This window comes from Molothrus aeneus, chromosome 2 (assembly GCF_037042795.1).
Source record: "Molothrus aeneus isolate 106 chromosome 2, BPBGC_Maene_1.0, whole genome shotgun sequence".
In the NCBI taxonomy this organism is placed as follows: Eukaryota; Metazoa; Chordata; class Aves; order Passeriformes; family Icteridae; genus Molothrus; species Molothrus aeneus.
Genome location: NC_089647.1, coordinates 44,131,406 through 44,158,073, shown reverse-complemented (window position 1 = coordinate 44,158,073; position 26,668 = coordinate 44,131,406). Strand labels below are relative to the sequence as shown.

The 26,668-nt window shown below is 42.3% G+C and overlaps 2 protein-coding genes across 6 annotated transcripts; one reads left to right on the top strand and one right to left on the bottom strand.

Moving 5' to 3' along the window:
* Window positions 1-14,419, top strand: EEF1AKMT1 (EEF1A lysine methyltransferase 1). 4 transcript variants are annotated; one of them, XM_066544808.1, is made up of 5 exons: window positions 1-63; window positions 4,009-4,158; window positions 5,049-5,131; window positions 5,822-6,102; window positions 7,309-14,419. In XM_066544808.1, the coding sequence occupies exons 2-5, from the start codon at window positions 4,012-4,014 to the stop codon at window positions 7,434-7,436; spliced, it is 639 nt and encodes a 212-aa protein (XP_066400905.1). In that variant the 5' UTR covers window positions 1-63; window positions 4,009-4,011; the 3' UTR covers window positions 7,437-14,419. The 4 variants fall into 4 exon arrangements, with proteins under 4 accessions (XP_066400905.1, XP_066400903.1, XP_066400904.1 ...); XM_066544806.1 differs by lacking the exon at window positions 1-63 and adding an exon at window positions 167-302; XM_066544807.1 differs by lacking the exon at window positions 1-63 and adding an exon at window positions 2,096-3,455 and having other exon boundaries at window positions 5,996-6,102.
* IL17D (interleukin 17D) lies at window positions 11,960-26,502 on the bottom strand. 2 transcript variants are annotated; one of them, XM_066544809.1, is made up of 5 exons: window positions 26,477-26,502; window positions 24,958-25,285; window positions 22,593-22,755; window positions 21,590-21,900; window positions 11,960-13,937 (listed from the first exon to the last, which is right to left on the bottom strand). In XM_066544809.1, exons 3-5 carry the CDS (start codon window positions 22,626-22,628, stop codon window positions 13,622-13,624), a joined length of 663 nt encoding a protein of 220 aa, XP_066400906.1. In that variant the 5' UTR covers window positions 22,629-22,755; window positions 24,958-25,285; window positions 26,477-26,502; the 3' UTR covers window positions 11,960-13,621. The 2 variants fall into 2 exon arrangements, with proteins under 2 accessions (XP_066400906.1, XP_066400907.1); XM_066544810.1 differs by lacking the exons at window positions 24,958-25,285; window positions 26,477-26,502 and having other exon boundaries at window positions 22,593-22,785.
* Window positions 26,503-26,668: the final 166 nt, after the last annotated feature.

Below are 26,668 nucleotides of genomic sequence, written 5' to 3'. Positions count from 1 at the left end.
GCGCGCGGCGCGGGGGGCGGGGCCTAGGGCGAGCTGCGCGCGCGCGGAGGGAGCCGGCGGGCGGTGAGTGGCGCGAGGGCCGCGCGCGGGGCGGGAGTGCGGCCCGGGGCTCCCGCGCGTGCCCGCCCGGGACGGAGCCCCCTCACCCACCCATCACCGCCCCCTCACCCACCCATCACCGCCTGACCCTGCTGCGCCGGCGGGCGATGGCGGCCGAGGCGCGGACGGCTGGCTGGGGTCACCCCCTGCCCCCCCACGGGGATTCTGTGTGGCCGCAGAGTGCCCTCGAAGCGATCCACGGGGTAGGGGACAGCAGGAAACGGCCTTCTCCGGGAACCGTCCGTGTCCCCTCCGCCACGCGTAGGAGGGACCGGTGATCCCGAGCCTGTCCTCCGTAGGACACATCATAATTTCCTTTTGCTTGAAGTAGCCACCAGAGCTCCTGACTTTGCTTTGTTAATCCGTTGCAGTTTCTGTGTATTTGGTAATCCTCTGAGAGCTTCTCTTGTATGAACTTTCTGTGTGACTTTGACACATTGTGAAATTCCGGTTTTTGAGGTATCAGGGCGCAAGTCCAGACATTTAGTAGCTTTCCGGTCTATCAGATCAGGACTTCTCTACCTCCAGGCAGGTGGTTGCAGCCCCTGCCAGGTGATTTTCATTAGGGTTGCACACCACTGGCCAGCATTTCTCGGTGTGTGCTGCAAACACCGTGGATGATGAGCTGCTTGTCTCAAAGACTGACTTGGGCGGCTTGGAAAAAACACAGACAACTAGATTTAACTCCATTTCATGCTCTCGGTCTTTTGAGCAGGGTTACTCTTAGAATAAGATCTTTTCCGAAGTTGCACATGTGCTTTTTATATTGTTGGTAAAAGATCTAAAGGACTAACACTGTCCTCTTCTTCCTTCTTCCCAGCGATGAACAGCATGGCTTTCCAGATGTATTTCTACTCCATGACCTTTTAGCAGTCTTTCCTAATGTTTTCTTATCACCTGTTCTCCATGTGGTCATAACTACAGGTGAAATGAATGTACTGAGGACCAAAAACTGTTAATTTTTCCATAGTGTTTGAGTATTTTTTTCCTCTGTTTAAAATTTGGCTATATAAAAATAGACTTCTCATACATGACCGCCAGAAGCTATTGTTAAATACATACAACATTGTGTGGACAAAGCCTTGGAGTCTCCTGTGCTGCTCTTATCTCTCTTAATTTATTTTTTGTTTTCTTTGGAGAGCTTTCACTCTGTAGTGATGACATTTGCCTGAACAGTGCATCAGCTAGTAAGAGAGAGATTGAGCTGTGCACAGGGGAAGGGACTAAAGAGTCTGCAGGGACCTCCACCCCTTCATCCTACCTGCTGCACTGCAAGCCACATTTGTCACCTCATTTTTCCTGTTTTATGGGTAGATCTGGCCCTTTAGGGACCAGTAGCATTCAAATTTGCCATTTTACCCTATGAACACAAATTTCCCATTTTACCCTGCCTGTTCCTGTTTCACTCTATCTGAGGGAGCTTACCTCCTTCTCTGGTGTTTTCCTTCAGGTGACCTTTGACTTCACCATGAGACTCATTTTCTAAACCTTATGCAGTGTTCTTGAACTGTTCTTGCATATCTGATTTCCCCCTATGTGGCTTCCAGAGAGCATCTGTGTGAGGACAGAGCATGGTCTGCATGTGGAGGGACCCAGGGCCTGGGGCAAGCTGGGATTGGTCAGCTGGAGCCTCAGGGGCCTTGGGAATTAATAGTATAAAGATTCCCTTTGTGCCAGAGGCACTGTGGGCTTCTGTGCTTCTTCCCACCCCCCCGTAGAACTTTCAGGGTTGCTTCTGGACTTGAGAGCAGTGAACTTAATGGAAGAGATAATGAAGGGATTTCAAACAGTAGAACTGTCTCCCTTGAAGGAATTTACAAGTCTTGTGGACATAAAGTCACTTTAAGTGTTTTCTGATGCAGTTCTTAACCATGAGAATGTCTTCATCCTAATAACTTGAGTCAGTATATACATTCAGAAAAATATATTAAATTTTGGAGGCATTTATAATAGCTGTAGTAATATTTCTACCATATGTTCTGAGTTACCTCTCCTTGCAAAACCTCACAGTTAATTACTTCTTGGTTCCTAAGGCTTTTAATTTACAAACCAAAAGGAAGAGTTTAAAAAAATCAACTAAAAATTATTAATAGATAAAAGATGTCTATGGCAGTATGCCTTTTTATGTTCTGAAACAATGGCAAATTCTTCATCAGCAACTTTATCTGTGAGGGTTTCGATTCATGGGCATAGATTTAGTCTTTGCAAATGCTAGTATGGGCTCACTGAACAGAAAATCAAAAAATTTCAACTTTTGACTTAAAAACTGAAACTTTCCACCTGTTTCAGTTTCTTAGAGTCAAATCATGGTTGTGTTCTTGCTTGGGGGGTAATAGCAGACCAGATTACTGTATGTATTATTCAGTTATTTAAAAAATTGTTGTGAGTTAAGGAGTGATTGTAAATTTCTACCATGTCCTAACAAAAATAAATTGTTTAATAGGACCTAAATGGGTCATAGTGTTGTGTATTGTTAGAGCATTGTGGCTGGAAACTGTTATCTGTCTGGACATACAGTCATTCCTATAATAAATACTTTAAATAATATGTAATTTAATAATGTAAATAGTCTTAAAGCATTTGTGTTTTGTTCAATGAAAAACTGGGGGGAAAATAATGATTTTGGCTTTAGTAAGTAGCTTGACTCCGGAATTCTCTTGCATGAGACTGATGCCATAGGTGGATCTTTGGGCTGTGAGCAATTCCCTGTTTGGCCAGCCTGGCCTGAGAATCCATCAAGTCAGTAAATGATACTCTGGAAAAGGCAGGTTTTGCAGATAAGACCTTTCCTTAGGAAAGCTAAGGAAACTTACTGTGTCAGAGAAATGGCAGAGTTATCTCCCAGTGCCAGGGTAAGGTACCATTTTTCCAGCAAGCAGGAGGAAGCTGTTTTAAGGAAACTTCATCTTGAAAGCTCTTTTAGAGCAGAAGGAAGGGGTGGAAGGAGGAGACTGCCAGTTCTGGAGCTCTCCTTGTAATGCAGGGAATGAGGAGAAGAACCATGAGCAGCTCCACTTGAAATGACTCAAAATGTTCAGTCACTGTTCCGGTAAGTTCTTGGTGACTTGTGCATAATGCAGGTGTATCCCTGTCTGCATCTCCAGGCTCTGTTAAAGGCATTGCTCATGTGCTGATCTTTAGGCTGGATGCAGGCAAAGTGGTTTCTTGGGAGAAGAATCTCTCTCAATTTTCTCCAGCTCTTTTCACGTGCTGAGTCCATTCCAGCACCTCCGTTCCACGAGGTGGCGCCGTTCCCGAGGAGAGGCTGCTGTGCTGCCTGGGGCAGAGGGCTCAGGGATGCTGCCTGGCAGAACCCACTTCAGGAGCTTTCTGCAAATGGCTCTACTTCTCCATTGGTACCTACCGTGTCTTCTTGGAGCTTGCCTTTTTTTTTTTTTTTTCTTCTTTTGTAGGTTTGTGGCATTTAGAGGAATCTTTTTATGGCATGGAAGTTAAAACCAGGTGATGCTGAGCTAGAATGCTAGTTTACTTCATTTGGAGTCAAAATGGTGTGGCTTTTGAAGATGGGAAGGAATGACCAATAGCTATCATTATTTCTCGGAAGGAAGGGAATAATTTCTATAGGATCTTCCAGATCCACAGGAAACCAAAAGCTGTAATGTCAACTTCCCTGTAAGAGCATAAGCCAAATCCATGTTGCATAGAAAGGGAACAGTGTTGCTGCTCTTCCTGAATTCTCTGTGGAGACTTGTTATTTCCAATTGGCCTCTCACTGATTTAAGAGCGCTTAAGTAGAGGGAATAATTTTTCTTTTGTTAGGAGGTTTTCCTAGTTAGCTGCATTCTTGTTGGAAGTTGTTTAACCTCACAAGATTATGCTGTTTTTAAAAGCATTCACCATTGAAATGGGTTAATTTAATTAATTTCTTTTTTCTTGTTGACATCTAAGAAAATGGACGATGATGATGACATTCCCCAGCTTTCATCCCATACATTGGCTGCCCTCCAGGAGTTCTATTTGGAACAGCAGCAGAGAGAGGGCATGAAGACCTCCCAAGGGTTTAATCAATATTCCATTGGCTCAATAGAAGAAGACTGGGTAAGAAACTATAAATTTCAGTGAGTGAAGCACAGAGAGAGGAGTAGCCCTGACCAAGTTTCTTTTGTGGCTGGAAAATGAAATGAAATTAAAGAGCGGAACACTCAAGATATTGCTATTAATGGATGGCAACACTGTAGGGAGATTTGCTTTAGTATTAAATCTGGATGTAGTTGTTTGCTCCACATGTGCATGGGGGGTACAAACTGAAAGTACATGGAGAGGGAATAAAGCTGCTAATAGAAGCATCTGTCCCTTCTGGAAATTTTAACTCCAGCCTGGCATGTGATAGTAGTAAAGACTCTTCCCTGAGTCTGAGGCAAACGTAGTGTAACAAGACCAAGTGATCTTTCCTTTCACTATTTTTTTTTTGTGTGTGTGTGTGTGTTTTATTTCTTTATTTTTGTGGATGGCTGTTTTGCTGCTTCTTTTTATTTGTGACAGACTGATTTCTGATTTGTCTCTGGGTTGGGCTTTTTTGGTCTTCCTTTTTCTGATTGTTCTGATTTAGTTATCCTTTTCTTTCTCCCCACACTGTCACTATTCAAGGGCCTTTTTCCTCATCTGCTGAAGGAACTCAATTGAAAGGCACATAAATAATGTGCATCTGCCCATTGGCTTTGAAATACCCTGTCAGTGGTTTGAATTTCTTGGTTTTCCTACTGCAGTTCATGTTTTGGAAACAGAGAGTGTAAGGTACCTGCTGCATATCACTAGATCACAGAAGTAGGAAGACTGTCAGGAAAACAGCCACCTTTCTAGCTTTACAGGTTGTGAACTGAGAAGTTGCTGTGGATTGTGGTTTTCTTGAGTTATGACTCACCACACATAACTGCATAGCACAGCCAGAAGATTTGATGTTGTTTGTAATTGTGCATTATCTTTCTCAGCAACTGAGCCAGTTTTGGTACAGTGATGAAACTGCATCATGCCTGGCTAAGGAAGCAGTTCTGGCAGCTGGAAAAGGTGGTAGGTAGGTTTAATAATTGTGTTGTAGATTTAACATTAAGATCTGCAAATATTTTGGTTCTGCTATGTTGGCAAGAGCATGCAGTTTAATTCATTACTCATTGTGCTTCAGTTTTGTTCAGCTGAGACACTGCAGAGCTGCTTTGATGTTATTTAGTTAATAGTTTATACTGATCTTCCTCTTTGTCATTTCATTGAACGTTGTAGGCTGTGCCTTGTAAAAGTTTACTATAAATCTTTGTAATTTTTTGAGAAATACAGAGTGCTTCAGAGCACATTATTGACTTATAATTAGTTTTTATATTGTTTCTGTAGAACAGATGGAAAAAACTTGGTTTTCTTCCTACTTCTATAAACAGTAATTTTTCATTTTTGAGTGTTTTTGAAACACTCATTTTTGAGTGTTTCAGAAAAGCAAGCATTTCCTTGCTTTTCTGAAACAAGACTTTCTCTGTAGTTAAGCTTAAGATCTTTATGTAGCATGGGGTTGAACAGGTAATAACTTTCATACTTAAAACTTTGTTACTATGATAATTAATTGTTAGAATGGAGGAACAATACTTTATATTTTTGGGACTAATGTTTAAAATGTTTTCCCAAAGCCTCTCTGAAGACTGCTGAGAAGACTGTAGAGTTTTGTTGCTGTTGTTTGCCTTTTAAAATTACAATTTTAAGTTATTGTGTGTTTTTTCAGGATAGCATGTGTTAGTGCACCAAGTGTGTACCAGAAACTGAAAGAACAGGATGGTGAGGATTTTTCTGTGTGTATACTGGAGTATGACAGAAGGTTTTCTGTGTATGGACAAGAGTTTATCTTCTATGATTACAACCACCCTTTGGACTTACCTGAAAATCTCCTGCCACACAGTTTTGACGTCGTAATAGCAGATCCACCCTATCTGTCTGAGGAATGTCTTCAAAAGACTGCAGAGACCATCAAATACCTAACAAAAGGAAAGATTCTGCTTTGCACAGGTATAACTAATAAAAATATTTAGGTCCCCTTAAGTAGCTTTTTTCTCTCTTTGTAATGACAAACTTACATGAGACAAATGCTAACTCAATAATGCTGAATTATCATTAATTTAAGGAGGAATATATGTCCTAAGCCTTTTATTTGAGTACTTGAGGTACTTAAATAAAGGTACTTCAACCTTTATTTTAAACAGAAGTGGGTTTCAATAGTTCAAGTCAGTACTTTTTTCCTATGGCATTATGAATTTTACTAAATTTTGGAAGAATTATAAGATCATCCAGCAAAATTCCAGAAATATAATTTTTCTTGTAGAAGGGCCACTCTATATAATTGCAGTGATTGAAATCTGGGAATGGCAAACATAGGTGCAAGTTATTGTTTATGTCTTATGCACTGAAATGCAGCAGGAGGAATTAAACAGCAGGGATAAAAGCAGAAACCAGATAACTAGATATCTGTACTTGTGGGTCCTTCTTTAGGAAGGTGCACTTGCTGTTTGAGAAGTGATGTGTGTCTGCCCAAGTCATGGCTTTTCTTAAACTGTTTTGTTATTACTGTGTTGTTATCTGAGGACATCCAGGAAACCTTTCCAAAAAGCGAAGGTCAAAACCCCTCTGTATGTACAATTTCAGGGAAGGCAACCAAGCAGGCAAAAGAAAGAAAAATTAAAATAATGTGGCTATAGAAAGCCTGCTCCTTGGTTTAAGTGCACGTGGCAGTCACACACAAGGGTGGTTCTCAGACGTTTTTCCCTAGAGTGGATAGGTGGTCCTTCAGTTTACTGCTCAAAGCAGTGATTGCTCAGTGTGTAGCTGCAAATATCACTTCATGGTTTATATAAGTGAAAGAGTAGATGTAATCTGTTTGCATTTCCCACAGCTCCCTACCATTTAACTTCCTTGGAATGTAGCAAGAAGACTGAGTTCAAGTTTGGTTTCTGTAAAAATGGCACTGATACCCTCTACTTATTTTTATGAAATTTCTTGGACATTCATTTCTTTGGGATGTCTTCCATTCTTCTAGATTTACTTTACGTTTCCCAAAAGATTCTGTTGTCAAGGAAGACTGAGAGTGTAGTTGCTTTAAGCCTGCCTTCCTTAAAAAACACCAGGCTCTCTAAATATGCATTTGGGAGGAGCTATTAAAAAAGTTCAAACATTCTGTTACTGTTTTTTCTTATTGCATACCAATTATTTTTGCTGCAGGTGCAGTCATGGAGGAACAGGCAGCAAAGCATCTTGGTGTGAAGATGTGCAAGTTTATTCCAAAACACTCACGAAATTTAGCCAATGAATTTCGATGCTATGTGAACTATGCTTCTGGACTGGACTAATTCTCCTAAGATCATCTACAAATCTACTTTTCTTTTGAAGCTTTTTCAGTCAAGCTTCTTTCTGTTTACTGTCAGTTATGCCACATTTCTGAGGGCTGATATGGTCAGCTCTGAATACCGTTTTCTGTCATAGCTGGAATCAACACAGTGTGATAGCCTCTCTCTTTTAAATGAGTAAGCATTTGCAGTTACTGTGTTTTGTATTAGGTAAATGCAGACCAAGCAATGCAGGTGCTGGATAATGGGAACTTCTTTGTTAGACTTTAATTTTAACTGGTAGCTTTTACTATATGAGGACACATCAGTGACCTCTTTGAAGTGAATTTAGCTTATAACAGCACATAGGTGTTTGCCTTGCAGGCATCAGAATCGTCATTGCCAAAGAGCGTGATATTTCTGTAGTAATGTGACCCACACGTGTCCCTTAAATCTTGAATCCTAATGGCTCTGATTAAATATAATGCCTGCTTTTTAATAATTTCAATATCAAACTAAAGAGGATCTACAGGTATGTCAAGTTACACGAATGGTTACGATTTTTTTTCCCAGTTGCCTGATTTTATCTTTTTCTCCTGTTCCACTGACAGCAGCAGAGCAGTAGAATAGAAGCATCTTAAAAATCATTGAATCTTACAAGGCCACTGAAGAATAATATATTGATAAACTCCCACTGTTTCAAATGGAAAAATGTTATATTTTATATTCATATATTTCAGTCAAAATAGATAATGCATTGGAAAGGGTTTGCTTTGCATAAGTAGAGATTTTTGATAACTGGGAATTTTAAAGCCACTTTTGACTAGCCTTTTGACTACACTACTGAAGTATTTTTGGGTGGAGATTAGTTCATAAATTTCAAGGCACTCAACACTTTTATAATCTCTAAAAATATTACAAAACACAAGCACTTGTCTTTGTATGTCATACTATGTAAAAGTTAACAGAAATGCTGCATCTACAAGACAAATCACATAAAACCAAGTACTAAATTTATTTGTAGTGGGAATAAGCCTAATTAAGCTTGTGAGATGAGACTTTTTATAAAGCAGTGATAATACTCATGTTTCTGCTGTTTGGATGCAAATTTTCCCATCTGGTGGAGTAAACAGCTGAGCAGGAATAATATAGATGGATTCTAATCCTCTCTCAGTGCTCAGAGAATGGTGGTGTCTGAGCTGAAAACAAAAGTGGTTCATAAACACCCACCCAATCCACTCTAGCTCTCCTCCCCATTTTCCAAGAGATCTGTTTGCTTCCTAAGGCTTTTCTCTCCTCACATTTTATACCTGCTGCTTTCTCCCTGCATGCAGTGTTCCTGGGCTCCATGGTAACATTTTTCTTCCTCTTGCACATGCCTTGGTTTCTGTCAGGCTGGTCACAGGTGTTGTTAAAACAAGGGAAGTGCAGTGAGGAAATGCTCACAGGGAGAACAGGCACTGTCCTCTCCTTTCTGCTGTGTGAGCCAGGGCCCATACAGTCTTGCCTTTCAAAGCAGATGCCATCCTTGCTGCTGAGCCAGAATTCCCCTGAAAATGACTGTCCACAGGTGAAATACACCTGGGTTTAGTTGTTTTCTGGGAGGCTACATCATCACTTTCATGTGGCCAGTTTGAAAAGAAAGCAAACCAGAATGGTAACTGCGTAGCTCTTGGCACTAACCTGTACTTTAAACTGGTTCATTACCTCAGTGTCTTGCACACCAAGCAGATGGAGATAATGAAGAAACTCATGAAACTTTGTTTTTAACTGCATAGAGGCTTCAAGTGGGACAGGCATGATTGCCAGAAGGGATGATACTGTCCCTCTCCCACCCACCTAAATTAGAATGTGCTGTTCAAATCAAAGCCTCACCTATTTTGCTGTTTTATTTGCTTCATTTTGGTAAATGTGTATAATTGGGCTCTCCATGGCAGAGTTAAAAGTCAACTTCACTAACTTCATCAGAGATACTTCTTAAAAAGATAAAAGTGCACCATTCAGTTGTACCAAGAAGTTCACTTCCAAGAAAATCACTGCTGCTTCTAACATGTAGGTCAGACAGCTTTGAAAAGGGGCACTGTGAAGATGCATAGTTATGGAACTGAGGGTGCATGGAAATCTGTGCAGATGCACTCAACAGAGCAGCCTGTTGTCCACCAGCCTCCCTCTTAAAAGCCTGGGGACTGCAGGCAGCTGCCCAAGTAGAGCTTGACTAGTGGCATTTACAGCCTTCATCAGTGATGGGTGGTAAACTATTTTTGTCTAACTTGATTCCAAGGAAGTAGCTGTTTCTGAGAAGGGTACAAGTCACAAAATTCCATAGTGAATTTGTGTTTTGTGCCAGCATGGTAACTTTAAGAAATAGTACATGACAGCAAAACCCTCTTTTCTTCTGTAACAGGATTGTGAATAAAAATGTCAGTGTCAAGCAGTGACTGACTACTGGGGGTGTCTCATGGATGGACTTCCTGTTGGAACAGACTGTGGTGAAGTGTCAGCACTGTGCTCCTTTTCCAGTGGCATTTATGACTGCACAGTCCTATGTGCTACAGCCTCCTTAACTACCCTAGCCCAGGTAGTTATGGCTGTTCCCTCATGGCAGCAGGATTAATGGGTGTTCATACTTTCTGAGCACATCACAGCCTTTTTCCCTTTTCCTCCTGCTGCTTTCATGTTCATGTTCCCCCATGCAATTCCATGTTTATATGTAGCTGTAGATCTTCACCCATTCAGACAGACACCTTCAGGTGATGACTGGCAAGTAAACCCAAACTAGCATCTCGGGCTTTCCTCAGCCTTCCTGAATGATAGGAATTTTCCAAACGACCTTAAATGATACTACAGAAAAAATAATCTCATTACCAAGGATATTGTTCTGTGTTTTGTGGCTCCTAATGTATTCCAGGGACAACCTTGTTGAAGGAAAAGATTTTCCTGGCACAACAAAAAATTTTCTCAAATCAGCTGCAGCTGCCAGATAGTTCTAGCTTTGAATTGTTTGCATTTATTGGGCCTGGAGTTGGTTCAGTGAGGCACTTCATGTCTTCCTTCTGTCAACAGTTTGTGAAGCCTTGAAGCAACTCCAATGAACACTCCCTCCCCCATGCAAATTAAAGGCAAGGCTGTGGCAGCTGTAACCAGAGGGCTGGAAGCTGGAAAATGTCACACCACATTTGAAGTGAAACTGATATAAATCCATGATGTGATGACCTCATTAAAAAAAACCAATTCCAAACAAACACAAACTACATTTAACACTCAACCTTTCCCACATGAGTAATGTGGAGAGAAAGGATATATGGAAGGATATTATGATGGCCAGCAAGTGTTTGTGTAGCTAATAGCTCTTGATGTTAAGTATTAACAAACAGTTGCTCACTAACAAAATATCAAACAGTTGCTCATGCTAAAACTTAAACAGCTTTTAAGAGACACCTAACTGGAAAGCTGAATCAGGAAGCAAATTGGCTCAGCTAAAAAGTCTGTCACAGAGGAAAATGAGGATTAAGATGGAAAAATGGGCTTCTGAATGAAACAGCATAAAGATGCCTAAACCATGGGAAGCTTGCTGCACTTGTTGCAGTGTGATGAGGTCACCAACACAAGCGCTCTATTGATCCATGGAGGTTTTGCAGTTCTCAGGTACTTTCAATCATCCACTTTCTGAAGCTCTCTATAAGCTAAAGCATCTACTTTTCTGGAGAGGAGAAACTGATTCTGTTCTATTTACCTGATTTTAGCTTGCACCTCCCAGGAATTCCCTGAACATGCTATAGTTATTTGAAAACCTCAAAATGACTCCATAATTTATGTCTGGAGGACAAGAGAATTGCAATAAAAAAAAGAGATTTTTTTTTTCTCCACATCATACAAATATGTACCCATGTGTTCTAATAACTAATTTGTTGCAGACAAATTTGCGTAACAAAAGTGAAGACAATGAGTTCTGCTGGAGGGGCAGTGTTTGGCCAGACTTAGCTGGTAGCCCCTCTGGGTATCTACTAAATGTTAAGTGCTGCATGGTTGGACATTTTGCTGTTGTTTGGGGTCATTTTATTGCCTCTTAGGGTGAAGACTTTGCTTTCTATACAATGGAGTCTGAAGGTTCAACTTCATGCTGCCATAAGTGTACATGTGGAGAAAACCTCACAATCTAATGGTGAAGCTGGAAGGGATCAGGGTACTGAAACATCACCAGTGTTTCTCCAGTTTTGTGGGTCAGCCTCCCTTTTGAGCCCCTCTGATTACCATTTCCCTCTGCTCAGAGGATGAGAAGTTCCTCCACATTAGAAGGAAGGAAAAGAAGTTGTAACTGCTGCAAGTATTTTCATTCTCTGGGGAAAAGGTAACTACCTATAATTGCTGGCAGCAGCCAGGCAATTAGCTGTTCTCTGAGTAGTAAAAGCATTTTATGACCATCTCTGAACTCACCTTTGAGAATCCCCTTGAGATAGAAGCATCACAATTGGAGGAAACACAGATCTAAAGACAAGGAAAATTGAGGAAAAGCATCTGCACCAAAAACACAGCTACAACCTTCAATCTGGCATTGTGATGGGAATATTTATTTGTTTCTGGAGTTCTTAAAGTTATTTTAGGCTTTGTAAGAGGTTTCACAGATTGCACTATAAAAATACTGTTATGCTAGACTGAGTCAGAGAGAGCACAATCAATAATGATGCACCAAGACATGGAGTTGTCATAGACTCCACAGACTTTCATTCTGTCTTCAACTTGTTAATTGTGATTAGCTCATAGTCTTTCCATTCTTCATCCAACAACACTCCAAAGAAGAGTGTGTTTATGTAGTGTAGGGGCTTTCTCTGCTATGAATTAAGGCAAATTTCAAGATTCATGATGTAGCAGACACGTTGCATATGATGTTCATTCTCTAAAGGTATTGCAGTCATGATCCTTCATCTGTAAAAGAGATTCTCTGCTGTGCATTCAGAGGTTTATCCATTTTGGTGAATGTCGCCCTCTGAGGAATTACGTTTGTGCAAGGCATGCCTGGTCATTCCTGATTCTCATTCACTAGGCTGAGTCAACTTCAGTCTCTTGTTCTGGAAATGCAAGTTTTTGTGTATGCAGGGTTTCTGGTGAGGGCCTGCCACCAAATTCCATCAGCAGTAGGCTGCTCAGATGGAAGGCTGCCTAGTCAGCTTTTGCAGGTGGTGATCATCTGTTACATGTAGCATAAGGAGAAATGAGTAACAGTAATTGTAAAAATCAGTTGGATCTAACAAGTTTGGATTGACTGGGACTCAACTCAATGACCTCTTGTAGGATCTGGAAGTTAAGACCTAGCCTGCTTACTCACCTGCAGCACACCTGAGGTGAAGGCCATCCTTGGTACTTACTTTTTAATGGGGAATCTCCTTTTCTAAAATGAGAAAGGTTGCATGGAATACAGTTTTATCACAAGGAAGTTAAGCAGTCAGTGATGGATGAAATCAAATACAGAATTCTTGGGACCCAAACTGTATTTTTCCTAATTGATATTTTCTGTGTAATTTGACATAATCCACATCAAGAAAGTCTGCTGCATTTTTACAATATTCTAGGATATTTTTTCTCAACACCTTTGTACCCTTAGCAATTTGGCAAGTTTAAAAATAGCAAGCACATAGAATATTGCTTCATTAATGACTCCAACTCAGCAAAGGTTTCCTTGCTGTGGTGTATAAATTAGCAAAAGAGGTAACAGCTCAGAGGCAAAGCTTGGAGTTTATGCAGTATAAAGGGAGGCTCTCCCAGCCTGGGAAATTATCCTTTTAACTGCTGATTTGTCATGTGTAGGGCAGCTGTGTGATATTTATACAAGTGTATTTTAAAGTAGAATATAAGAGATTCCTCAAAAATATCTACAACCAGTAGCCTGTTATAGTAATAGCTACCATGTCTTACAGTTGCATCATCTTCTAAAATTTACTGTGAATAAGCAAAGATAAAATTTTCTGCTCTAAGGAAAAAGAAAAGCTACTTTGGAGTTTGCAATAATGAACTAAACAAGTTTACATGAGCTAAAGAAATAGAATTAATTGCCATCTCTAATGATCTGAGTGACTGGGCTTTCCATCTTATATCTGAAATAACTAAGTAGAAAAAGAGGGTGAGTGAATGTGTTTGCTGCTGCGGTGCAGTTTCCTGAGGTGGTGAGGTGACGATATGAGGCCAGTACTGAAACATGACTTTTAATCCATTCTTCATTCGGACGAGGGCTTGTTCTGGCCCACCAGCAACTTCACTTCTTGCTTATCTATGCTGGAATTGAGGCTCTCTGCCTCCTTTTCCTGCTCGGGGACGCAGGTGCAGCCCACGGGGATGGTGATGTAATCCTCGGTGTAGACGTAGCGGCCCCCGGCGCAGGCGGGCGTGCGGCGCAGGATGACGGTGGGCATGAACACCGGCGTGCTGCGGAACTGCAGGCTCTCCTCGCCAAAGAGCCCCATCAGGCAGCCTTTGCACAGGCAGTAGGCTTCGGGAATGTACTTAGGGTATCTCGTGGGATCATAGGAGATCCTAGAGGGAAGCAGATAAAGATTCATTAGTACCTCTAAAACCAGGTATATTCATCTGGAAATATATCATCTTACATATTATTATCATTATTATAGCATTATAATGATTATATCATGTTTTTGTTGTCTTCACCAGGAAAAATAGCTGTAGCTGTTGCTGTCTGGCTTCTAGTGTGTAAGGTGTAAAGAAAAAAATCATGAACAGGTTACAGAACTGATTAGGTCCTACAGTGCACATGGGAGTGTCTAGCTTTCTGAATTGTAAGATTCAAGGGTTTAATCAGAACGAGTTTTGCAGTTTGGACCAAATGGGTAAACAGAGCATTAAAAAGGACACTTGGGCATTTCTAAACTTTTTATCTGCCTTGAGCTCTTCAAAAACTGGTACAAATCCTCGTTAACATTATTATTGTTAAAGCCATGACATGATGTTTTAAAATTCAGTAATTTAAATAAAATTGAATTGTACTATTATTTCTGCAATAGATTTTTCTCCCTAGTATATTTGGGGTCATAAATGTGCATTTCCCTTGAAAGCAGAACTCTGTATTGCTTTTCTAATTCATGCCTACTGTATCTTCCTATAACCACAGAAGAGCAACATTTTCATGCCCACTGCAACTTCCTGGGATGAGGCATCCACAGCTTCTCTGGGCAGTGTCTCACCACCCTCACATCTTAATTCTTCCCAGTATCTGATCTAAACCTGCTGTCTTCCAATTTAACGCCATTATGCCTTGTCCTATCACTCCATGCCCTTGTGAAGAGTCCTCCAGCTCTCTTGTAGGGCCCTTTTAGATACTGGAAAATTCAGCCTGTCTTTATAGGAGAGGTTCTCCATCCCTTTGAGTGTTTTCATGGCCTTCTCTGGACTCATTCTAACAGGTCCACATTCTTCTTGTGTTGTGATCCCAGAGCTGGATGCAGTCCTCCAGGTGGTATCTCTTAATAGATCTTAAAGTGATCTTAAATCTTAATAGATTTAAAGCAATTTCTAAATTGTGTTTCCCAGGGTTGGCAGCACTTCCTCAGGTATCAAAGTGTTCACCTTTTATCTTTCCAGGCTGTCTCTGAGATGAGAAGAGGTTTCAGGTTTGGAAGAGGCAGAACCCTAAGTCTGCCTCAAGCTGTGACTGCAGCCACTGCTAGTCAACAAAATCTGTCCTTGTAAGAGCAGGCAGCCTGGCTCTCCCTCTCACACCCACCCCTGGGTTGACACTGGTGTTTTTCTGGTCACAGGATGGATCAAGGAACTCGTTCAGCTGAGGAGCAACTCCATCAGAAGCTGGGGTTTGGTCTGTCAGCTGTCTTGCCACACAGACACACATATACACTCTGCAACAGCAGGCCAGAGTGAACAAGCAGCTTAGGCAGCAACATAAGGGAGCTGCCCTTTTCAGAAGTATTACCAGTTTATCTGGTTAAAGGAAATCTGAAATCACAGCTCTTGCCAAACACAAACTTGATTATCATGTTGTCAAGGAAAATAGACTTTTAAATTAATATATATAAATAAAATTTAAAGAATTTGTTTTCCTCACCAAAAAATCTGACCAGTTCTCTAATAGCCAGACACCTGTGATGTTGCAGATATTTTTTGCAATGCTTCTCTGTCCCATTTATACTCACTTACTTTCCCCAGGAAATACCTTCATGTTACAGGATCTCACACCAGTATGAAATAAAATATGTGGTAGCCAGCAGAAGGGAAGAAAGGGGAACACAGGCCTTTCTACTGTGATACATTCCCATTTCAAACTCATGTGTGAGTAATATCAGTGGTGGATTGTTAAACACACCATGTGTCAAGTTATTGGTATTTCCTCTATTGCATTATCTCTAGCACCTGGTTTATGATGTTTCTGGAAAGCATGAACATGCTTCTGCATGCAAACATGAAAGGTTTCACTGATAACAGGAGAGCACTGTCACTGGAATCACGGTCTGCAACCACCTTTCTCCTCCAGATTCCCACGTGGAAAAAGTCAGGTATTAATGGGGTGGGTTTTTTGAAAGATGGTGTGGTTGTGGCATGGTTTTCTACTTTCCAAGGGAAAATATCTCTTATATTACTAAGTTCAATGTTAATACATCGTGTGAGGACTGGAACAAATCAGAGAGAATCCAGACTTAGTGGTGAATTCAAAATATAGATGTGGTTTTGCATCCAGACCAGAACTTCAAGGCTGAAGCCTGTAAGTAAAGCCTCCTGAAATTAATACCTGAACTCAAATGTCACTAAAATTTGGAGCCCTATACAAGGTTCTGCATCTTCAGCTTAAACTTACTCAGAAAAGCCGAATAAATAAAACCACATTTGTGTCTTTCTAGGCAACCCCAACCTGCTTGGGTCAGAGCGACTAAGAAACACCAACCACCTCAAGTCATGTTTTAACATCACCTGGAAGAGGGTAAATATTTTCTATTGGATTAATTAACCAGGTAAAACTGCATGCTCCAAGTTCCTGCTATTTACACCCAAGAGATGGATGGAGCTGGGAAGAGTGGTGGTGAACCAGAGAAGTGCAACTTTTGTTCTGGTACTGAAGTGTCCCCTGCAGCTTGTGTCACTTGCTGTGGCACTGCTGCAAACCAGCCAGCCCAGACGCTTTGATGAGGATTGCCCGTGTCCTGCGAACTCAGGTCACCACTGTGGAAAGCTGAGTCTGCCCCGCCAGCACTGCTGGTTCCCAAGTGACAGGAGCAGTGAGCTGTGCCGGGCTGCTCTGTTCCATCTGCTGGAACAAGCAGCAGGTTTGTGCTGAACTGGAGCTGCTAATGAAGTGTGACTCGGCTGCTTTTCCTTCTGACCCTACGAGCGCTTTGAGAGCTCCCAGTGAAAAACAAACTTCCTGCCATTTATGTACTAAGCCTGGAAACTCAAGAGAAAACTTCCTGTCAGAAGTAAAACTCTTGCAGAGATTTAATCTGCCTTCTCCTGTACTGCTACTTTTATATGTAGTATTTTTAATAATATTGTCACTTCGTAATTTCCAAGCTTCTGATTCCACAGGGTCAGATGCTGTGCTGGAGCAGGGAGCCGACTCTTCAGAAAATCACTGTTAGCACTGCGCTAACAGCTGGATGTTATCAAAAGTCTAATAAGCAGATCATCATCCCCTTCCTTCACACTCTGAAATACTTAGAGGATTAAGAGCTAACAGCTTTTTTTCCCCCTTGCCAAGACATTTATTTCCCTATAGCAGGTGTTCTTTTGTTCATGTAATGCTTTATTTTATATACCGGCAGCAACATAGGTATTACTACTGTAGAAATAGCCCAATGCTAACTGATTTTCTGAAGAGTTGTACAAATGTACTCAAAAAGAATGGCAGCTCTGCATCCCCTTGTATTCTTTCCCTTGGCTGGATCTTTGGGACAGGCACACCGTGCCACATGGTAACGTTAAATCCTGGAAAATGCCTTGGGTAAGCTTCTAGAGAATGACTGGAGTATTATTTGAAGGGAAGCCCTCCTGTATGACTTTGTTCAAACACACTGCAGACAAGCTTGGCTTTTACCAGTGAAAAATGACTTGCCTGTATTACTTGTATTAAGAATTTATGTAAATGAGCACTAAGCCAAGGATGCTTATAAACTGAAGCTGATTTTTGCAAAACAGAAAAAAACAAGCTGGGCAATGTTTTGGAGAGGGTCTGGCTAACTTGGCTAACATCATCAGAGCAGCACTGACAATAAAAGTTAAATCTTTGTAAATTAACCATTAGTAGATGCAGGATTAGGCCCCAGAGGCAGAAACAAAAGCCACAGAATTTGGAAATTCAGAAACATGGATAACTTCTTGAATACACATAAAGAAATTTGCTAAACTCATGTAGAACTGTGTTTGCAAATTAGTTAGGATTGTTATTGTAGCCTTAAGACATCAGAAAATAAAAATAGAGCTGATATATACAGCTGGTTAATGAATATCATCTGTGCTCTGCAGCACCATGAATGGAATCACAAAGTAGCACTACCTGTAAAAGTGCTGCTGACTTCATCAGGATCAGATTTTTCAAGGTTTGCTCTGAGCTTTATGATCAGACCCGCACAAAAGTTTAGGCAGACATTTAAAATTAATCCTTTTTATAATGGCTCTTGTCCATGAGCAACTTTTCTGTGCATCTGTGGAGCTGTGCTTGCCCTGCTAATGATTCACCATGATTGTGGCTTCTGTAAATGTTAACAAGGGCACGATCCTGTGCTGTCAGCAGGGTCTACAGGCCCAGCCATACCATTAATTCTTGTCAAGCAGCTCTGACCCATCCAGCTCCCTGGATTTCATTGACTGTCCATGTAATACTGCTAGAATGGACAAGCACAAGCAACTCCTGGATAGATGTCACAAGCTGGCACACAGTCAGCCTGATGATTTCATGGAAGGATGATTTCAGGGCAGAACTCCTGCTGCTGGCTCTATTTTTTTAAAGAAGCTGGGTAATTTGTAGCCCAACTTCCTGAACTGCTGAGCAAATCCAGCGTGCTCACTGACTTCAGGGAACTCTGCTGTCTCTTTATAGCTCTGCAGAGCAAAGAGTGATTCACGTGATTCAGCTCTGTGCCCTGAGTTATATACTGATCTCCTGTGGCCACCAGGATGGAATTTCAGTATCAGACACATGAACAAGTATTTTCTCCATAACTTTTGCCTTAAATACCACCTGTTGGTTGCTGCTAGCATCAGGGTCAGGGACCAGATGGATCTGAGGTGCAATCCATGTACAACTCCTGTATCTCTGGTTTGCAGCAAGCCAAAAGTGATGTAAGTCTTGATTTTTGTATAACCAAATTAAAAGACCAAGTAATGGAAAATAAACAGTAAGCACAGAGCAAAGATAAGCAAAGAAGCCACACAAGGATTATGTGAGCTTTGAGCCAGTCAAACCTAATTCTTCCACACTTAAACAGAATGACAGGTTTGGGATACAGATGATGCAGTAGAGTCAACATTATACACAGTTCTCTAAGAAATATATTTGATTCTTTCTCATAAATGCTGATATGAAAAAATTCCAGTTGACTTGGACTGAACAGTCATGTGAACAGAAGAATTACAAGCAGCAGCGTTAAACAGCTGGGAGCAGGTGCCTGGGGAGATATTCAGGGGAAGGTAAGTAGAGCCAGACTTAATATCTTTATTATTAATGACCTGGAATAGGCAGTATAAACAGTATGTTAATGAAATCTGCAGATGGTAACAATGGGAAATGCTGCAACGCCAATGAAGACAGAGAAACAGCATGAGGTATTTCAGGCATTAAAATGCATGTCAAAAAGAAAAAAGAGCCTTTATGCACAGAGAAGGAATGAACTGCACTGTAAGTCTTTAGGTGCACAAAAGAGCAGGATGTGTGTGAGACGCTGGAATGGGACAGGCACCTTGATGCAAATTTCAAGTAGCCAAATTCAGCCTTTGAGCAGTTTCCTATCAGGGCATACAAGAGGGTTCTGCCCACAGTGAGTTTATTTATGAGCGTTCATCACTAGAACAACTTTGGTGATTCAGAAGGCAGTGCAGGAGACAGCAATGAATCTGTGAAGGGGAGCAATTTATGAGGGAAAAGAATTAAAAACAAGTAAGCTTGTTGAGAAAGTGCTGTATGGCACATGGCTGTGTGCAGCTTTTCAGATTAACACTCCAGCCATGGAGAAGAAATTGATGGGATTGTATAAGTGAAATTGGTCAACCATCGACAAAGCCAAATGGGACATTACTTGCAGTCTTTAATGGAGAGCTGTGTGTCTCTCTCAAAGACATGGAGTAACTCTAATAGGATTAAGGAGCTTCCAGGGTACCCAGCTGAAGACCATAGAACAAAACAAATATTCATATCTAGCTTCAAAATCTATGAGATAGCAGGTGGTAATAGCTAATGCACTTTAGCAGTCTTATATTTTACACTTTAATTACACATCTTGAGGTATCTGTTGCTGTCTCATTGCATGCTAATGATACAGTAAAAATGCAGTCACAAAAATGAAGCTGTAAATGAGATCTGTTAACTAGACAGAGTGCTCAGGCCTCTTTACCCTAGAGAAACATTTTCCCCTCTGAATATAATTTTAGATTTTGCTTTTAATGGTGTAATACTTCTTCCCCACTATCTTTAAAAATTCCTAGCTTGGAGATGTCATCAAGTTACTTGTATGTGAATGGTTAGTGGTCTGTCTGAAAACACTTGGATGAAAAAGTACAGTGGATTTACTTTTGTAAGCCAAGCCCCAAAAAGCAGCTGGTTCTCTGTTAAAAAGTAAGCCTATACAGAGCTGCAGCTGAAAATAAATACCTGCCCAATGAGATGTAAGGACAAAGGCACTGTTTTCTAACCAGAGGAACAATTTTCTGATAGCACTAGTATTTTGCAAAACCACTGTTAAAAATACCTGAGCCCAACTGTAGGTGTTTTGCTCATGGCATTTGCTTTGTGCACTCTTAGGTAGCTTTAAAATCCTCAGTTTTCTTAGAGAAAATGTATTGCTAAAAATACTTTGCTTATGAAAGGCTTACTGAGCAAATAAACCATCTTTCTCTCAGCAGGATTACTTCTTACACTAAAAGCGAGCAAAACCCATGCCATAAAATAAATATTTATTGGAGAGCCTAACAAGGAGATAACTGTTTGCTGAATACACAGGAGCTGCAGCAAAGTATATACCAGGGATAATGTATAAAAAGTAACAAGAAAGTCAGTTCCTTTTAAGTTTGCACGTTTTAGCTTCCTGTTGTCTGCAGTCCTTTACAGAAAGCTGTAAACAGAACTCAGTCTTATTCAAACCACCAGAAGGCTTCATAGTCTTCTGAGAATGTGATCACACACTGGGTTTAGTGTACTAGATCAGTGGTTTCCAAGCTTTTCCAGAGCTTCCAATAGAAGTGCAGGCCCTTGTTTTGTGTATTAACCAGCCTCACAACAAATTTACTTTACTTTGTTGTTTTTATGCCCCCTAAAAATATGCCAGTCCCTGTCTCCACCTCAGAGGAAGGAGGTTTGCAAAGCACAGGTTGAAAACACAGGTGTAGAATACTGCTGTACTCATTCCTTGCCTATGGTCCTACAGCAAAGGGGACATGGAGCCCTTGGGACTGTTTGGTAGGTGAGGATGTGGCTCTGTTGGTGGGTGACTGGAACACAGACTGTACCCTGAAGTCTTTTAGAAACAGCCGAGTGTCTGCAGTCACATTTTTGGGAAAGCATCTGAGCCCCTCTGTGGCTGCTGCAGGGTCAAGAGGTGCTTCTTTGGTGGTGGTGGTCCTTTGCTGAGGCTCCTCTGATTGTCACATACGGCAATTTGCCCAAGTGACTTTTTGAGGGTTGTCTGTGCTCCCGGGTGGGTGTGGATGTGGGTGTGATCTCCATCTCACAGCTTGCTCCACCTCATTCATTTACCTTTTTGTCCATTAGACACAGCTTGTGCCCTCACACAAGCTGTTTTTACATAATTACCTGCTATAGCCTACTTCGACGTGTGCTTTAGCACCTTTCCTGGCTGCTGCCCGGTGCCGCGGCCACCCCTCGCCTCCCTCGCCGCCCCGGCAAAGCCGGCGGAGCCTGGCGCTCCCGGTCCCGCACGGGGACCCCGCCCCGGCTCCCTTCAGCCCTCCGGGCCCCCGAGGCGGCCGCACCTCCCTTCCCCGGTGCCCAGAGTCACCTGTATGCCCAGGGCGATGCGCTGCGCAGGTTGACGGGGAGCCGGACCCTCTTGTCGGCGGGCGGCCGTGCCCCGGCGGGGCAGCTGGCGTTGTGCTGGCGGCCGGGCGGCTCGGGCTGCAGGGTGTGGTGGAAGGCGCTGAGCATGCCCGCCGCCAGCCGCCCGTACAGCTGCTCCAGCAGCTCCTCGGGCCGCTCGCCGCAGCTCCGCGTCCGCGCCGGCCGCTGCTTGGGCGCCCTGGCGGCCTCCGGGCGGAGCGGGAGCAGCGCCGCGCAGAGCAGCGCCAGCAGCGCCGCCGGCGCCGCCCGCACCTGCAAGGACGCCGCCGTCAGCGGGGATGGGGACAGCGGGGACACCGCGCCCGCCCGCCCGCCCGCGCCCGCAGCCCCCGCTCGCAGCCCCTTACCCTGCCTCGCTGCATGGCGCCCGGGCTGCTTCTCCTCCAGGGAGCCGGGGAGAGCGGCGGGCTGCGGCGCCGCGCCGTGCCACTGGCTCTCCCGGCGGAGGAGCTGTTGGAAAAGTGCCCCGCGCCTCACTGCATCTCCCCTGGCCTCGCCTGCCAGGAACATGTTCGGCGGCGCTCACGGCGGCGGCGAGCGCTCGGCGCCGGGCGCGGGCCGGTCCCGCATCCCAGCGCGGCCCCGGATCCGGGCCCCGGCCCCGCCGCCGCCACCCCGCCGAGCTACCGACCCTGCGCGCCCCGCAAGCCCGGGGCTGCCGTCGGGAGCCCCGCTCTCCCTCCCACCGCACCGGCGGCACGGGCGGGAGCCGGGCTGTCCCCAACCCCGCCGGGACACGGCATCCAGTGGCACTCTCTGGGCCAGGGCTCGAGTCTGAAGCAGAGCCAGGGCGATTTGGCCCAGTCGGAGCCAAAGTGTCGAGGCTGATGTGAAAAAATGTGGGGATTTATAGCTGGAGAAGGGATTGCTCTAGCCCGGACTCTCCCAGTCACTTTAGGGCAGTTGGCACTGTCCCTCATAGGAGTTCATGATTTCTGACTTACCCGACTCCAGGTAGCACCTTTGGCACCTTTCTCCATCCCAGCTGTGCCGTTTCTCCAGCAGGCACCGAGGTGTTGATGTCCAGCATGAAGGCTGGGCCTGATCCTCCTTTCCTCCTGCCCAGGTGGCCTGGGGCAGACACCCAGGGCAGGGTCACTCTGCTGGCTGCAAGAGAAGCCCCTTCAGAAGAAGAGAAATTGGCATTGTACCTACCTAAAGGAGGTTGAGGTGAGTCTCACCTCCAATGGCTTCTCCACCTATTCTGTACTCTTAAAAACATATTATACAATATAATCATGGTCTCTGTGGGTCTCACAACCCACAAAAATAAGGATATAAATAGTACTCTGGCTCATAAAAGATGTGGTCCACTGAAATGGTGTGCATTATAAACAGACTTTAGAATTCATCACTTGAATCAAGTGATTAAGTCCTGCACATCTATTGAGGGATTAGGATAAGGATAGTTAAATATGGAAATACAGGTTAGGAATAATGGAAAAAGGGATCATAAATTATACAAAGACTGAGAAGCCCCAACTTGGTACCACAGAAATACAAGATATCAACTTCACCCAACAGGCTGGAGTTGAAACAGAATGGTCTGGCATTCATAAATGTAATGAAGTGTCTTGATTTTGTGGTTTCTGAAAAGTCATGCAGTTAAATCTAACCATGATTTTTAGTGATTTTTGTGCCATATGCATCACAGATCAGTATCACTTATTAGCAGTATCTTGACCTTTAACCGTGTGGGATTTGAGTCAGATTTCAGCTCTGAGAAAGGACAGTTTTAAATTGAATTCCAAACTCTCCTCTGCACTCCTATCCTCAGGCTAAAGACTGGGACAAGGTGTGTGTCCATTTAGCCTGGTCCAGTCTAACCCCTGACCATGCACCCGGCCTTTTGTTACTTCACCACCTTTGAGTGGTGTGTGTGGCAACATGGCAAATATTTATCACCATAGGTCTTTTTATATTGCTCTTCCTGACACCAATCAGCATCTTCAGAAATTTCAGATATCTGAGTAGCATGAGGATGTCACACTTGGCTTTGCAAAATGTGAGTTTTATTTACTTCCTTTATATGCATCAACATTTCTGGGAGAGGCCTGCCTCAAAAAATCAGAGCAGATGAAAACAAAACAATGGCACAGGCATTAAATTGCCATTGAATTTAAGGCTTTGTGTCTTATCTAGGCAATATTCTAATTCTGTATGATAGTTGCATTGTATTGTCTTTTGAAAAATCACATTGATTCAAATAATAAGAACCACAGAAGGTCAGCAAGTGAGATTCCATTACAGAGGAACTCAGAGAGCTGTGCCAGTTCTTGTGGCATAGTCTACCCTAGAGACATGTGAGTCATAAAATATTCCCTAATACACTTTGGCAACTTAGGTTCCTCCATGACCTTAAGAAATTACTAGCCAGTATCTTTGTCATTGGTGTTAATTTTGAATTTTCTTAGAATTTGAGAGGGATTTAAAATATCTATGCAAATGAAATATTGAAAAAATATTTAGTAATATGAAATCCATCCTGAATTTGATATAATACTGGTTATTTCAATCAATGGATTCAGAACTATGTCTTTCACTTTTACCTAATATTCTAAATGTTCTTTCTGGAGATTGTCATTCAATATTTGTATTTGGGACTGGTATCTACCTCTCTCCTGAGTTTATCACCACAGTGATCAGTGTCAGATAATAAGTTCAGTTCCACAAATTACTGCTATGAGAAAGTTAGGATGTTCCAAAGAAAACTAAGCTCAGCAAGTGAAATGTCACTAAAGACATTTTTAGTGAGTTCATATAAATAAGAAGAAACTTTTTCTGCAGCTGATTCCACCAGAGATCATTTCATGCCATGTTAAACACTGAAACGTGTTTAACGAAGGACACACCAGGTTTGTCTTCAACTTTACATTGTTACTAACAGCTGGAGAAAAATGTGTCATAGCAGGAGAAAAATATCCTTTTCAAATATGTTATCATCAGACTATTATGATAATTTGGAAAATTGTTTCAGAACCATTGGAATGATGGTGAAAACCTGACAGTAAATGTAAGAATGCAGCTCTTTCCAGACACATTAATCCCCAAGGAGCAGCGTTGTCAGGATGTTTTCTGGTTGGGGTTGTTGTCTTCCATAGCTGCTGTGGCACACGCAACAGCCAGTTTCAGATACTATGGTTCACACATAAATAAATCACATTATTGTGACAAACATTACAAAAATGGCAGAATTGCTCTACACTGGCATATTCCAACTGCTTATTCCCATCCTGCTACAGCATTAATGAGATCCTGTCTCTATCTGAAACAATGATGTGAAAAAGGTTTAAAAATCATCATACAGACCTTCAAGTTGAACAACTCAAGTTGTTGGGTGGAACAAGCATTCAGCTGACATCCCCAGCAGATATAAATTTTCAGAGAAAGAATTTAATTACTCCCCAAAGATGTCCTTCTGCCTCACATTCTGTTTGCAGCTAATCTGTCACCCAAACTCTTCTGTTCCCATTCATCTTCCCTGCAGTTGTAATACCACTTTGCAGCGTCCTTGGCATGGCATCTTCTGCAGCAGCATCTCAGCACATTTTACAGTTGTTAGGCAATTTAACTATGCAAAAGTGAATTCTTGAGAAGTGCAGAATCTTCCAAAGACTTCATTTTGCCAAAGGGGAAACTGAGGAGCAAACAGGTTAAAAATAGCCTTTTTACCATAAAGTTGATCATCTGTGTCCTTGACATCAAGAATAATAAAAACTTAGCAAATGAGAATAATTTCTTAAGATCTCATACTGCTCTCGCAAAGGAACCAAGAGAAACAGCCCTTTATCATAAAATTTTATCATAAAACTATTTCTTGGCAATTTTGGATGCCCCATCCCTGGAAGTGTTCGAGGCCAGTTTGGATGAAGCTTGAAGAAACCTGGTCTAGTGGAAGGTGTCCCTGCCCACAGCAGGTGGGTTGGAACTGGATGATCTTTAAGGTCTCTTCCAACCCCAGCCATTCTATGATTCTATGAACTATACCTTTGTACAATTTTCAATTCCTATTTTACTCCGCAATAGCTTTGTTTTAGAAGTAATAAGTCATGTAATCTGACAAAGGATGTTCAGAGAAAAACATGAAATATGTGATTAAGAATGTTTTGATGCTATAGAGCTAGGCTTGTTCAGAAATAAATAAAATACTACTCAAGTAGTCATTTCTATTTGGCTCCTGTACAAAGAAATGTTTTTCATACATGCAAAGAGAAAGGTAACTTGGTATGTAAAGTTCCTACCCTGAGGAAGACCTCAAGTCTAAGAGCTCAGCTGAGGATTGTTCAATATTGTAAAAGAGATCTTTTCATGATGATAGAAGCTAAGATACCTCATGCATCAGTTTCTCGAGGGGGTCAGAATTTTCCTAGGTTTAATGTTGCTGCTCCTCTAACATAAAATAATAAATTAATATAATAGCAGGAATCTTAAATTATTAATTGACTAATTCCACAATGATAAACACAAGATGGGGTTTAAATGCTGCTGGAAGCACATACCTGCAGTGTGTGGCTTCTGGAGATGTAGTCTGTTTTGTGCAACCAAGCCTGAAGAAAAATTTCTACTTGAATTTCATGGATGAAAGTGATTTAGCTCATTCAGGTTTCAACTCCTGTGGTTTCTAAGACCTATCTCAGGACTAAGGGCATCCTACACAGCAGCAGGGAACACCAACTCACTGCATCCGAGCTAAATACCAACCAAGGACAGGGTCAGGGACATCATATCAACACAGTACATAATCCTATATAACCAGGTAATTATTTGAAGAGAGCACTCCACATTTCCTTGGAGAGCTGAGCTGCCTGAATCACACAGGTGTGCTCACCTCTGGGACAGACTGAGGCATTCCAACGTGGTGACCCAGCACTTTGGAGATGTGCATGCAGCTTCTTTCTCAACAGATCCCAGTCGTATTCATCTCCATCAGGGATCACTCTTTGGCCTTCAGTCCAGTCCTTGAGTCTTGTGTTCTCTCATACAGAACATCTTACACCAAAGAAGAAGGATGATGCACTGA